The 14,501-nt window shown below is 37.3% G+C and overlaps 1 protein-coding gene across 1 annotated transcript in view; it reads right to left on the bottom strand.

Annotated features, from left to right (window-relative positions):
- MPP5 (membrane protein, palmitoylated 5 (MAGUK p55 subfamily member 5)) overlaps window positions 1-14,501 on the bottom strand; it is a 28,311-nt gene that overhangs the window by 12,374 nt on the left and 1,436 nt on the right. The window contains exons 2-4 of the mRNA XM_010281445.1: window positions 8,103-8,311; window positions 1,187-1,264; window positions 304-450 (exon numbers count right to left, since the gene is read on the bottom strand). Coding sequence (XP_010279747.1) covers window positions 304-450; window positions 1,187-1,264; window positions 8,103-8,311 — 434 coding nt within the window. The remainder of the gene's footprint in view (window positions 1-303; window positions 451-1,186; window positions 1,265-8,102; window positions 8,312-14,501) is intronic.

The raw sequence follows: 14,501 nt of genomic DNA, 5'->3' as shown, positions 1-14,501 counted from the left end.
AAACCCCCAAAAACCCCTCATGGTTGGCACAAGGCTTTAAACTCCCCTGCACCAAAGCTTGGGATAGTGACTTCTGTCAAGAAGTGCTGTCTAAACCCAAGTTGACAGAAGTTGTATAGATTCTAAATGGCAGTACAGCTACTGCTATATGAAAATACACACAAGTTCATCATTTATGACTACTTCTCATTTTTGAGGGAGGGAGAGTGTTTACAAGTTAACATCAGCTCCACATTCAAATTCTAAAACATTCATAGCAATCTGCAGAGGGCAAAAAAGCTTACCTCCTTTACATATACTTACCAATGGAATATCCCGAGCTTTCTCAATGCGAACTATTTTAACTGTCTCCCCTCCATACACACCAACATTCTCATAAATTTTTTCATCTGTCACAGGCTCTGGTTGCATTTCTTGTTCCGCAACCTTATCATGAGCCAGTAAGAGTGCCTAGTGTTAAACAAAAGCAGTTCAGTTACAGAAAATTTCACACTCAATATTTATACAAAATAGTAGAGGTTAATGAAATTCTGCAATTTTAATAGTATTTGCAGGTTACAGAATATTGCAAACTGACTCAAGCAATAATAATAAAAAAATTATCACAACTATGTAGTGCCTACTGCTACATACTTTCCAAAACTTTCAGATTGGGAAAGAATAAAAAAGCAATTTTGAACACACAACTGTGACAGCACTTACAGCTTCTCCTTCCTAAAAAAACCAGTGGTTTACTATGTATGTCACTGAGGATAGAGACATAAGAAGTTACCGCAGTGAAAACTACTCATGGATTTACATCATCACCACAGGACAAGATTTCCTTTATGCACCTTATGATAAGCATGAAAGAGCTGTCAAAGAAGAAAAGACAGATAAGTAAACCAGCTCATGCATTGCCCTGACCCTACTGATCTCCTGCTACATAGTTTATGTGCAAATTACCCTCTAACACATACAGAATGTAGCAAGGGCTGAACACAATCATGCACTTCACTTGATTAGAAGTTTCCACTAGTTGCTGGAAATTGGAAACTCATGCCAGAAAAATACTGAGATCTGCATAGAGTTGAAGAATAAAATCTATCCTTGCCCAGTTAGCCCAAGACATTTGCAAAAAACAAGTTATACTGAAAACAGCACCAAGAAATAAATCCATTAGATCAGAAGTTCCATTTTGTTTTACCTGCATGTGAGGGGCATTCAGCAAAGCATTAAGCTCCTGCCCATCCTTGTGGTGACTGGGTTTCAAAACACTCTGTACCTAAAAAGAAATCAAGTTGTAAAACTCAGCCTACCCGATGTTTTATCAATCCACCCTGTGCTACTCAAGGACAAACCCCTGGTTGCAATTATTAATTTTACTGAAAGCATATCCATGTAACTGTTACGCTGACTTGATTGAACTTAATCTGGCACACATTAGGAAAACATGCAGTAAGACTACAGGGCTACTCCAGCTCATCTTGCCTCAGTAACTGTCTACCAAACGTAAGCTGGTATCCAATGCATCACAGAGATGATGATGATGCTTCTCCCTCAGTAAGTTTGCAGAGGACACTAAGCTGGGTGGGAGTGTTGATCTGCTGGAGGGTAGGAGGGCTCTGCAGAGGGATCTGGGCAGGCTGGATCGATGGGCAGAGGTCAACTGTATGAGGTTTAATAAGGCCAAGTGCTGGGTCCTGCACTTGGGTCACAACAACCCCATGCAATGCTACAGGCTTGGGGAGGAGTGGCTGGAGAGCTGCCCAGCAGAAAAGGACCTGGGGGTGCTGGTTGACAGCCAGCTGAACATGAGCTGGCAGTGTGCCCAGGTGGCCAAGAAGGCCAACAGCGTCCTGGCCTGTATGAGAAATAGTGTGGCCAGCAGGAGTAGGGAAGTGATCGTGCCCCTGTACTCGGCACTGGTGAGGCCGCACCTCGAATACTGTGTTCAGTTTTGAGCCCCTCACTACAAGAAGGATGTTGAGGTGCTGGAGCGTGTCCAAAGAAGGGCAACGAAGCTGGTAAGGGGTTGGGAGCACAAGTCCTACAAGGAGCGGCTGAGAGAACTGGGGTTTTGTAGTCTGGAGAAGAGGAGGCTGAGGGGAGACCTTATCACTCTCTACAACTACCTGAAAGGGGGTTGTGGCGACGAGGGTGTTGGTCTCTTCTCCCAAGTAACTAATGACAGAAATAGTTTCAAGTGTGCCAGGGGAGGTTTAGACTAGATATCAGGAAAAATTTCTTCACCGAGAGGGTGGTCAAGCATTGGAACAGGCTGCCCAGGGAGGTGGTGGAGTCACCATCACTGGAGGTGTTCAAAAAACGTGTGGATGTGGCACTTCAGGACATGGTTTAGTGGGCATGGTGGTGTCACATTGATGGTTGGACTTGATGATCTTAAAGGTCTTTTCCAACCTTAATGATTCTGTGATTTGTCAATACCAGAGACTGGCAATGAGCTCAGATACCACAGGGATGCACACAAAAAAATTAAACACCAGAAAGGAACATGATAGTGAAATCAGTCACAATGAAGTCTATAATGTGAATATGCTGGGTCTTTTAAAATGGATTAACTGCTCATTAACAGGACTAGCCTCTCTTTTCCTTAAAAGCAAATAGTTTATCTTTATCCAAAGTTTTTCCACCAACAGCAAGACTGAAGATTCCAAGACAGGTTTTGCAATGCATCCTAGAACCCCTGCCTCAGTAAGTACGTGAGTCAAAACTTCAAAAGGCCCCAGGAAACCAGGTTTCTTTGACTGGTTCCAAAATAATCCACCTGAACACAAGGACAGCTTTTGTTCAAGCAGCTTCAGTTGCCTAAAAACGTTTGCCTTCTCATACAATTACCAAACATGCCTTGCCATCGTCTCTTGCGAATACTAGAAAATCCTGGTACGCTTACAGAGAAAGCCAGAAACAGGGAAGTCCTCCTTACCCAAAGGCGAGGCTAAAGAAGATACTTTCCATAGCCATTATCCTCTGTCCTAATTAGACCAAAAGCACACAAGTCCAAAAGCACAAATGAATCCAGAAACATCAAGAGTAGATTATATATATCAGAACAGCAGCTTTCAGTGGGATAGATTTTTTTCAAGAGCTTTCTACTCTTAAGGATGAAGTTATGTGTCATTACAGAGAATCAAGAAACCACAAGTTCCAAAGTGAAAATCATCAAGCTTTTTGTGTGATCTAACAATATCTAAAGATCTGAAGAGCCTCTATCCTAGGGGCAATTATCTACAAAAGTGCTAACAGCTCTCTTGGACACTACCAGATGACAGTACTGAAAACAGTAAATATAATTTTAAATTCTAGCAGAAGCTACTAAGTGGACTGACTGTACCCATGGAGCAAGATCCTTACATTGCCAACAAAACACCATCACATGGAACAAGTTCCTGTGCTTAGCAATAAACCTGGCACAACTGCCAGAAGCCTTCCTTCTGACACTCCTAGAACATGCCTCATGGTGAACAAACCTAGTATAGCTTACAAAAGCCAAACAAGAAGCCAGATTTAAGTAAGTTTTTAAACCTATTTCTTTAAAACCTTAGAGAACAGAAAGAGTTCAGCTTCATATAGGCCTGACCTTAGTCATACTTCTGAACCGGCCAGGAAGCTATTATCCCCTGCTTAGGCTGAATTTTGGGATGCCATATAGCAGACAGAGCACTGTAAAGGATATATTTCACTAACAAATTTTCCTCTGTGTTGAAAGAAGAGATTCTTCTCTACAAAAGACTTTCTCATAGAGGTTTATTTAAGGTCTCTTAACTTTCTAAGGGCTTTCAATTCCTTTCCTGAAGAAGCTGCAAGAAGCTTTTAAGCCTTTTTATCCAGGAAAACCTACTCGGAAGGCAACTTAGAAGTCCTGCAAGCAAGACAACCTTCTGAATGCAAGGTCAGAGGTTGGGGATTCAACAGGAGGAAAGAAAGCAACCAGACCCAACCAGTCATTCTGTGTGTGGCAAATATCCTTTATTCAAGTTCAATTTCTGCTTTGAATAATTTAATTATTCAAAACTTTAAGAGCTCCCCCCTCTTTTAGAGGAAGATACATTTATTATTTGTTTATTTAATGAAGCGCTAGGAAAGCTTCAGGCTGCTATAGACAACACTTATTACACCAGTATTGCCACATGGCAAATTCTTTTATCAGTTTCATCAGATGAAGAATTTGAATGTAGGCTGTCATTCCAAAAGGGACACATTACAGATACGATAGGCAATCCCCACCCCACATATGTGGTAAGAATAGTATTTTCTTAACTCTTCAGCCTAGTTTTTATTGTTAATTACGTTAACTTTAGGTCTAGCAGCCCCCAAAAAGCTATCAATTTGGTTTCATTGTACATGCCACAATTTGGAGGCATGTACTGTGGAGGCACACACTGGAGTGATATTAAACATTCAGAATTTAACTGCACCTGCAAAAATCCTGTTGTTTACTCTCAGGTGAGCAGGACTGTCAGAGGGAGTATACATACACATTGTAATGCACTTATACCAGAAGTTACAAACTTCCAGTGCATCCTCTCAAAAGTACTGATCTAGTTTAACTGCCTGTGCTTGCTGAAGTGAACAGCAGCATGTCCAAAACCTTTAGAAACATAGCCTATATAAATTGAGCCTATTAAGTATATTTAATAGCAAAAACATCTTTAGGATATTTGATATGGGCTGTTACAGGCCAAAAATTACAAACTGTCTTGAATGCTGCATCAAATATTCTTACAAGGTCAAAATTCAGATCATGTTCCCATAATCCTTGCCCCCATCTTGTTCAAGTTTAAATGGATTTAAAATCAATTTAATTACACTTGATGTTTACTGGCTATTTTTGTTTAAGACTTGGAGTACACCACATTACACGAAGATTAGCTCTCTATAATAAATTCCTTAAGCTCAAGTGCTTCATTCCACCTTTTAAATTTAATTAAAGTTTCTTTTAAAAAAATGCAAACATCTTGAGTTGTTGGTACCTGGTTATCAGAATCAGTGTGAGAAGTTAACTGTACAAGTGTACTACTAATTTTAAGAATTTCCTAAAGAGGACTTGAAAATAAAAATGTACTATTCTACTATCATGTATTCTTAATGGTTAAAAAATTCAAATCAAATAAGTTTTCACAACACACTGTTCATACACATTTTATAAAAGCAAATCAAAGAGTAAGTCAAACCAGACTTTATTAAATTAAGTTCAGCATAGCAAATGATAATTCCCTCCAAACACACTTCCAAAAGTGTAAGTTGATTAAATCTTTTTTTTTTTTTTTTAAAGGGAGGATGTTTCATGTTGCAACATGAAATTGTGTTACAAACTATCTTTTCCTGTTAGAGCTACAGAAGCCTGAACTCTAGAACAGGTTCTCACCTACATCATAAAGCCTCAAACAAAACATGTCTGTAGCTTTAAATTAGGACACACACTCCAAAACAGCTTCAGAGTTATACACTGTCACTGATGACCTGTGCACTAAAATATGCACATTAGCATTACCTGCCATTTAAAATTAATGTTATGCGTGTATCTGCTATTTTTCTTTCTTGTAATGTCTTGTGGCTTTTATCATCAAGATGTTATCAGTATCTTAAATTCAGGCTTTTGCAAGTGTCTTTTCAAAAACACCCTGAAGTAAGTTAATGAACTACTTTCTGGGGGAGCTTCCCAATGCTATGTTTAGGGACGGAAAAAGTAAAAGACACAATCAAAAATCACAGTATAAGAAAAAAAACCTGGACATGCAAGATGTGCACTTTGTCAGGGTAAAAAAATAATAAACCCAACTTTTTCTAAAGCAGAAATAATCTCCTTCCATACTGCTACCATAACAAATACAGAAGTCTTTCCAAAAGGAATAAAGAATGTGAAAAACGAGCATAAGATCTTCTATTCAAGCACAACTAGAAAGTACAGATTTGCGTGAATGGAGGCTTCAAGGTGTTCCTCTTCAGACACTTCTGTCAGTCACAGAAATATTTGTCCTGAATTTCCAGCTCGATCACTTCAGGATGCTACTTAACATATTGCAAAATACAAGTCCCTTAAATACACCAGAAGCTGAATCACCAAGAAACTAGATTGCATCTGAAAATGGGAACAGACATATGCAATACATTGACTTTTCAGGAACGTCAAGGCTGGACAAGACAAGGATGGGAGATGAAGAATCAAAATGAGTACAGGAATATGTTTGCCTTTTATGTAATAGTCTCCTGGGTGGTGACAAAATTCCATTGATTTAAAAACTTTAGATTAAAGAAATATTTTCTTTATGCTTGATCTTCTTCATGGACTGCTAAGAGACACAAAACTGGCTTTGCACCACCTTCTGATTTTAGGATTTACCAAATCACCTGAAAAAAAGAGGGTGATGTGTTGGAAAGATGAGGGGTAGTGAAGATGGGGAGGAATACAAAATTTGAAAACAGGCCTAGAGTTTTCCTAGGCATATTTTCGTCTTGGAAGATTCTATTAAGCAGCAAATAAAAGGACTTCATATCCATGAAGTGGAAAAAAACAGCTTAAGAGATAAATCTGTAACACCCTATGTTATAAATGAAGATTCAAAAACTGTATCAATGAAATCCCAAACTAGGCCTGTGTTAAAGGTTCCTTCAGGCTTGAAGACATCGAAGTCGTCTAGTGAGGATCCTATTCATCAGCCTGTAGGCTGCTATAAGCCAGAGGGAAGCTCATATGTAAAATACTCCCACCTGTTTTTGGCACAGTCTTACTACAAATCTGAACAGGATAATCCTGAGCTGCAGTTTAATAAGTACACTGCACCTTTAGATAACATTTAAATGATGTCCCTGAAGAATCTGTAACTTCTTCTGCAAAAGAACTTCAAGCTTGCTACAATGCTGTTTTCCTTGACTTACAAGGTTAAAGTCTAGAAAAAGGAAGGAGAGTTGAAAGAGCTGTTGAAAAAAAATTCTGCCTCAGGCAGAAAGAAAACCAGATAAAAAAATCAACTTGCTGCCATACTGAAATTGTAGTGATGTGCCTTTCAGCAGCTGGAAAATGGCTATATACTGGCTCAGGTACTCCAACTGGTATACCTGAGCCAGTTTTGAACAGGTAAGTTTGGTTCACTGGGTGCTAAATGCTGGAGCATTTACCCAGCCTCTGGATCTGGCTTTGCTGAACACTACAGTGCTACACTTGCACTGATACTGGAATTCAAGCTAGCTAGTTTAAAGTTAACACATGTATCTTTGTGTAAGGTGTAGCCACACTTCGCTGCAATGCATGCACCACGCTATGGAACATAAAAATAAAGTTATTGAGCAACCCCTCAGAGGGTCTTAGCTGCATCCAGCTGCATGCGAAAATTCATTCTTTTCATAGCAACTTGGTATCTGGCGAGTTTTCTGTAACTTACTACTAATGCTCATAAAGCTATTTTGTGCAGGTATTATCCATCTATATTCAAGTTAGTAAGCCTTAAAGAAAGTAGTTAACCTGGCTGGAACTGTGTTTCAAACAAGATCTGACTGAAAAGATTACAGTTAAAAAATCTTGCTCAAGTAAATATCTAAAAGTATACTTTAATAATTTCTAAAAGACATACCAGATCTTATAAAAGAGCTGTCACCTGCCAGACAAAAATTAAGTGTAATTTGACCACCACAGCAGTAATTAAAACATTGAAATTAAGTATTAAGGGATCTGTTGCTCACTTTAAAGCAGAATGCTTGTTTCCAGTATGGTTATATTTTCAGAGATGCCTCCCAATTTAAGAACCATGGCTCAACTCAGAGGAAAGTCACAATAATAGAGAACTGTAATTGAATTCCTGAATGCTTGGAATAAAGCATACTGAAGGTAAGAGAGATTTTTCATAACCACTCCCTTTTCTTATATTTAAGCAATTACCTTTTCTGTTATATATCATTCCCTGCTAAAAAGGGAGTTCTTATCCCCCAAATACTTTTCTGGTTACTGTTTGGAAATCTGGAAAAACTGGATACAGTAATCAGTGACTATTATAATCCCTTTCTTATTCAACATTCAATAACTCAGACAAGCTTGGCAAGTACATATTTCAACAACAGCTATGATTATAGGTTTCATATATATCAGAGACGCATACTGTACATACCTCTTGCGCTAGTTCTTGTGCATTGGAGATGAGAGGATATGGAGGGCTGGCTTTGTTCATGTGCACTGTAACAGCATTGTGTATCTTAAATGCATTCTGAAAATCGGTATTTTGAACAAGCTGTAAAATGAGAGAGATATCCTCTTGGCTCTGAGGGTCTACCAAAACGTGCTGGATATGCTTAAGAGAAGTTAACAGTTCTTCCACTTCTAGGTAGGAAATAACAAAATACAAATAAGGTATGAGTTAACAAGATACATAATTGAGTAACGTTTATATTAAGATTTTTACCAAAAATTTTTTTGCTGTTCAGTATTTAAACAGCAATGATGTATGCAAATGTATTAGTTATCCATTATTCACTCTGATTTTTATTAGCATAAAGTATCTGAATCAAAAAAATGATGCTAAGTGGGTAAAAAGATACCTGTTGATACACTGTTTAAATTTAAATTCCTATTGCAGCAGCAGTTCTTCCCTGAAAGAAATCACCAATACGTAAAAGATACAATAATTGCAGCTCATGTATTGCTAAATGGAAAAGAGGGACTACTTTGCAATATGAAAATAACTCCTTTGTTAAACTAATGTCGATGCACTAAATATTCACTGTTATTTTGATACATCTTTACATGTAGATCTGCCACATATGGCAGATCTCTCTCAACTAAATATTGCTTACTTACAGAATGAGTGTTTGATAAGTAAACTACACTCAATTTCTAAACATAAAATTATGCTCAATCTTAGCACATTAAAACGAAAAGGTAAGGATTAAAAAAAAAAAAGCCTATGGTCAGAGTTCTGAGAGTCATCTGCACCAGAAGAAAGTTCACATCTTTCGCCTACAAGATCGTGAGTTCTGCTTGGACCATGAAGTATTTTAACACATTTTAATATCATTTTCTACATGTTTGCATAATACTATACATGTACTACATTCTTGAGCTTCAAGAACTAACCTGATGCTTTAGGGGTGCTTTTTAAAGACTCAATAAATTGACAGTTTTTTAAACCAATCCAAATTTCTGCAAAAGGTCACTTCTCGATATTAAGTACTTGAGAAACTACCTAAAACAAGGAATATGAATCATACCTATAATGCATATAAACCCAGGTAAGAAATCCTCAAGCAGCCCAAAATAAACAAGTGGATGTTTTGAGCCTGAAATAATGTATACATTATCACACATTATTTGAAAAAAATCTGTTCAGCTACAGCAGGTTGGTCAGCTATCTTTTTTTTGTGATAAATTTAAGTAAGCTAGAATTTTGAATCCTGGTATTTTTAAAATATGAACAACAGAGAAAATGCCCAATTTTAAAACTGTCAGTTGATACTGAGGTCAATCTCCCTTATTGCTATAAAAATATCAGCTTTAAGAATTATTTTTAACTTTTAGCAACCTTCATTTCTTCATTATGAGCTAATTAAATAACATGAAAATAGGAATGCTATCAAGACATCAGCTAATTGGTGCTTTTACATGAAAAAAATCACAGTAGATACTGATCACTAACATGGATACATTCTGTCAGGAAGTTTCTTTTACCTATTTTCAACCTCAAATTCACCAGTACACTGAACACAATGCTATACCCAAGCTTGTTGAGCACAAGATTAAAGTGGTTGATAAATGGGCACATGAAGACCATAAAGCCTAATAAACTATGGATTTCAAGCAAGTTTAATGGCTTTAATTTCAGACAAAACATACCTACATATATGTTTTCAATTTTGAGTTTGCAAGTCAGTCTTCTGTATAATAAAAGGAAACAAACAATCCAGAGCTACTACTCTTGTACTTTACTGTCTGCAGGACAATTAAAAAAACAAAACAAAACAAAAAACCCACAACCCTCCAAAACCATTCCACACATGCTAAAAACATCCTACCCACCAAAGGTCAAGGGCTTCTTCCTGTAACCACCAAGGAAACAAAGGGCAGTAGTACAAAAGCTGCACAGAAAGCTCTGACACCGGCTGTGCAAGATATTCCACAGGTGAAATCCAGTACAGCTCACAACACCAATTAAGGCAGCCAATGTCTCACGAGGGAACTGTATACACAATATACTGTCTGTCACACAGGGGAAAGGCCACTTGGAGAGAAGGCCAAAGAACACTCTACAAGCAAGAACATTTGCTAAATAGGACCTTCTCAGCTGGCAAATGTCTTGCCTAGTGGAGTATGCAGACTACCAGCATCTCAGCAACTGATTCTCCCAAGTCTGAGGAAGTGCATAATTTTCAAGCATCAAAAAAAAAAAAAAAAAAAAAAGTAGTCTAAAACAGTCAGCTGTTACTGTAAAGTTCCTTCTGACACCTGCTCAGGTAAAAAACACATCAACCCAAAATTCTGCTATTTGTTATTGTTACTGGATTCAAAAAACAGGTTCTTCTCTAATGCCTCACTAACCTCTTCTAACTCTTCCTATGCATAAAATATTTTATTCAATTGTCTGAATTGTCTATCCCCCTTAAATATCTGAAAATTCTAATACATACACCTATATGTACACACAGAATTCTAATACATATTCCAAATAAGATATAAATACATATAGATAGACAATTTATTCTGTATCTATAGAAAGACATCCTGTTCCTAGATGCCTCTACATATTCTCTTTTCCGCACTTTTCTAGTTCCTTCTGTGTTACCCTTTCTTACAAACTATCACAGTACTCTCCTCCCTGTATAATTCCCTTCTACACTGAATCTTCAACTGTGCTGGATGCAAAAGTCCTACACCAAATGATTCTCGCCCCCCACCCTGCAAACAAATACCCCCCGACCACAATTCTAAGAGAACTAATGCTTGAAAAGAGTGAAATGAAATATTCCCCAAAAGCTCACAATCCATTTCATAGCTGTTTAATAAAAAAACCCATACACATATAACCACAAACAAATCTGGCTTTACGCATGCCTAACTAAGTTCCTGTTTCTGATTTCTAAAACACAGATTAGATTTTGGTGCAGGTTTACTTTCTCTGGTTTTGGTCTTTTAAAAAGAAAAATAAATACCAGGTAACAAAAGACTCCATCTCTAGACATTTCCTATTGAAAGGGCTGTCTTGAGGGAAAAGAAGTTTGGTAAAAAACTAACATCTGCATTTACTCACAGAAAAGTGTCAGGGCTCTTTTGCAGAACAATTCCATTTTTTAATCGCAGATCAATTAGCAATCGACTACTTTTTTTTTAAAGTCTTCTTTTAGAAGAAGTGGTGCAGCCTTTTTTCCATTAGGCTATGAAATGGCTGGAATGTGACTGAGCACTGTGTGATATACGCATTAATCAAAAGACTGCCAGGGCAAAAATATGCAACTGCAGGGGAGGACCCATGGTCACAGCTTAATATGTCAGATTAGAAAAAGCAGAAAAGAAAATAGTTGTTGTTTATTGCCTTGAACAAGAAGTTATGAGCAGCAAACTTAAGAAGATATAATTAGCTTTATTCTATGTCAGCACCAATATCTTAATTTCTAAGCTTTCTTATAGATCTCTAGAGTACTCTGCGTGCTGGTACTAGCAATCTAATGCTCCATATATTACTTGAATCACAGGGCTAAGTAAAGTATTGTTTTATCCAAAACTATTTCTAAAAGTTTATTTATATCTATAACATATTTATAAATAAGTTTTGCTCAAGGTATAAAACCAAAAAATAGGCAGCTTTTCCCCTAATAAAAAAAATTCACCATAGCCACAAAAGGTTTACTTAACTGAGTAACTGACATTTCATGTAAGTAAAGTAGCTGAATGAACTGTAGGAAACAAAATGTTTTCTGCATTTTATAGAAGTATAAAGTACAAGACATTTTTCACTTCAGGACATGGTTTAGTGGGCATGGTGGTGTTGGGTTGATAGTTGGACTTGATGATCTTAAGGGTCTTTTTCAAACTTAACGATTCTGTGAAAAAGCCAGTTAAATACTTATATGCACATGTTCTAGGTGCACAGAAAGTTATTTCCATTAAGACAGCTGTCTAAATAACATACTGTTTTGATAACAAACATGCCCTTTAAAATTGTTTTGATTAAGTGTCCTGTTTTATTTTTATAAATAAAATCAATTTTTTTAATCTAGTCCACTTTTTTTTTTTTTAAGATGAAAAGTTTAAAGACTTGGCAAAGATCTGCCAAATTAGACATTGGCACTTATGAAACATTTTCAAAACTAAAACTAGACTATCAGGTCGACATTCTTATTTAAACACATATCTTTAGCAGAGGCTCTATGGATTAACACACCACAAAACCCACACACAAAAAAGCAAAACTAAAATCAGTATTTTGAAAAAGACTGAATAAGAGTAGTTTAACATCTCTATAATTCACTAGCACCTGCCCAGTTTCATTTGAGGTTTTCCTAACAAAGCTTAGAGATTTGTGAAAGTGACTAGGCACTCTTCAGCTGGACAGCAAAACTGGAAACACGGAAAGAATCAGGAGCAGTCTATATCAGAAATTCAGTATAACCAAACAAACTGCAAAAAATTTCACATACTAGCAGTTATTTTTTGGACAAAGTTGTGGGCTAGCGAGTTTCTTGGAGACCAAAAGTTGTATATGTAAATTTATAAAAATCTGGCCTCTCTAATGCAGGTATTCAGTAACAAAGCAGAAGCATTAATGACAATGGACTCAAATCCTCTCTGTGAAACCACATTATTTTGTAGGTGTGCACCTCTGTGTGTGTGTGTTTATATATATATGTTCATAAGGCAACATCCCTAGCCCTGATACTAATCAGGAACGGACAGTTTTCAGCAAAAAAAAAAAAAAGTCTTCTTTGGAAATTCAGCAGAAGTGTCAGATGTTAGAATGATTAATCCAGAAACTGGGAAAAGGACATGCTTAATAGTGGAAAAAAATTTTTGAAGAGGCCAAGTTACTGCACTTTGTTAAATTTAAAATTGACTCAGTTTTTGACAGCAATAGTGACTATTTGACAGCAAATGGACTATACAGGTTAAGAGATCACAGCATTTCATTTAGAACAATTTTTTTTAACATTTGTAACAACTCAATATCACAGCTGAGTATAATCAGAAGCACCACTCTTAACAGGAGTGCTAGACTATTAAAAATGCTTTCTTCTTAAATCTTAGGTCTACCTAATCCAAATCGTTACTATAGTTCTGTCTGGCAAGGAAATAACGGTAGTATGTTTGTATGCCTGTCAGTATTATGTCATGACTTCTCTGACTGAAACAGATGCCTATGAAGCCCTAATTCAGCTCCCTGGTGCATAGACAGATATATAATGATTTAGTCTAATTACATCTCCTAAAGCGCCTTGCCTTTCTAGCTCAAAGAACAGACCATGGTCACTCAGCAAGCTAGTCAATACTTCTGCCCTATGCACATACTTTTAAGCCTTATTTACCACAATTCAGAGACAGACATTGTTACTTTTCTGATTTTCATGGTATCCAAACACAGAGGAGAATAGCTTGAGTTAAATCATGCAATTTACTACTGTGTTTTTACAGAAGTATGCTGACAGCAGAACAACGACAAGGCCCAAACTTTGATTACAAAATTGAAGAGGAGTTTGTCCTTGTGGACAAAATAATCTAGTAATTTTGCTTCAAGATGCATCTTATACGGTCTATTGCTATTTCCTAATTTACCTTTCTTCCACATACACACCTCTATATTCTTGTCTCCAGCATTTGGTGTTTTTCTTCTTACATCAAGTATTCACACACCCCCAGCTTCCATTCATACCAATTTCCCCCCTTCTTGATGAGACAAACCTAGTTTCCTCCTTCCATCTTTTCAGAAATACTGTCTTTCTCTGACTTCTCAGCTTCCCCCACAGCCTGTACCCATTTTATCCCCACACTGAGATTTTCAAAATAGCCTTTTGTCACCACAGTAATTTCTCCACCACTGTCTCTCCTGTTCAAACAGCTTCAGTCTACCCCAGCTCCTCACTGGTTCTCAAGCTTGCCAGACCCATACTCATGACTCATTTCTCTCTTTCCTACCACTTCCACACCTAGCTTCTTTGCCCACTGGTTTCCACTTAGCTCTCCCTCCAACTTCTCAGCATCTCTGACATGAAACCCAGCCTCAGATTTCTAATTTCAAGTCACTCTTTCCTCCCTTCTGCAGTTTCACTTCCAATTCCTCCTGTAGTCAGTCATCAGAGCTTTTAGCCATTGTTGCTAAACAAGTCCCAACAGAAGTCAGTTCTACTGCTTGATGTCAATCTTTGCATCTTCTGCTTTGTGTTCCCTCTAAGAAGAGAATTTCACAATCAAATATCTAACATTTCATGAAGTTACGTACAGAATCTGCATCTTACAAAAGGACCTCTTGGACAGAAGAGGACAAGCCCTGCACTAAAAAAAGGTACACCTGCCTTGTTCATAAACGACC

Source organism: Phaethon lepturus, unplaced genomic scaffold, assembly GCF_000687285.1.
Source record: "Phaethon lepturus isolate BGI_N335 unplaced genomic scaffold, ASM68728v1 scaffold9372, whole genome shotgun sequence".
Taxonomy (NCBI): Eukaryota; Metazoa; Chordata; class Aves; order Phaethontiformes; family Phaethontidae; genus Phaethon; species Phaethon lepturus.
This window is presented reverse-complemented; position numbering and strand designations above follow the sequence as displayed.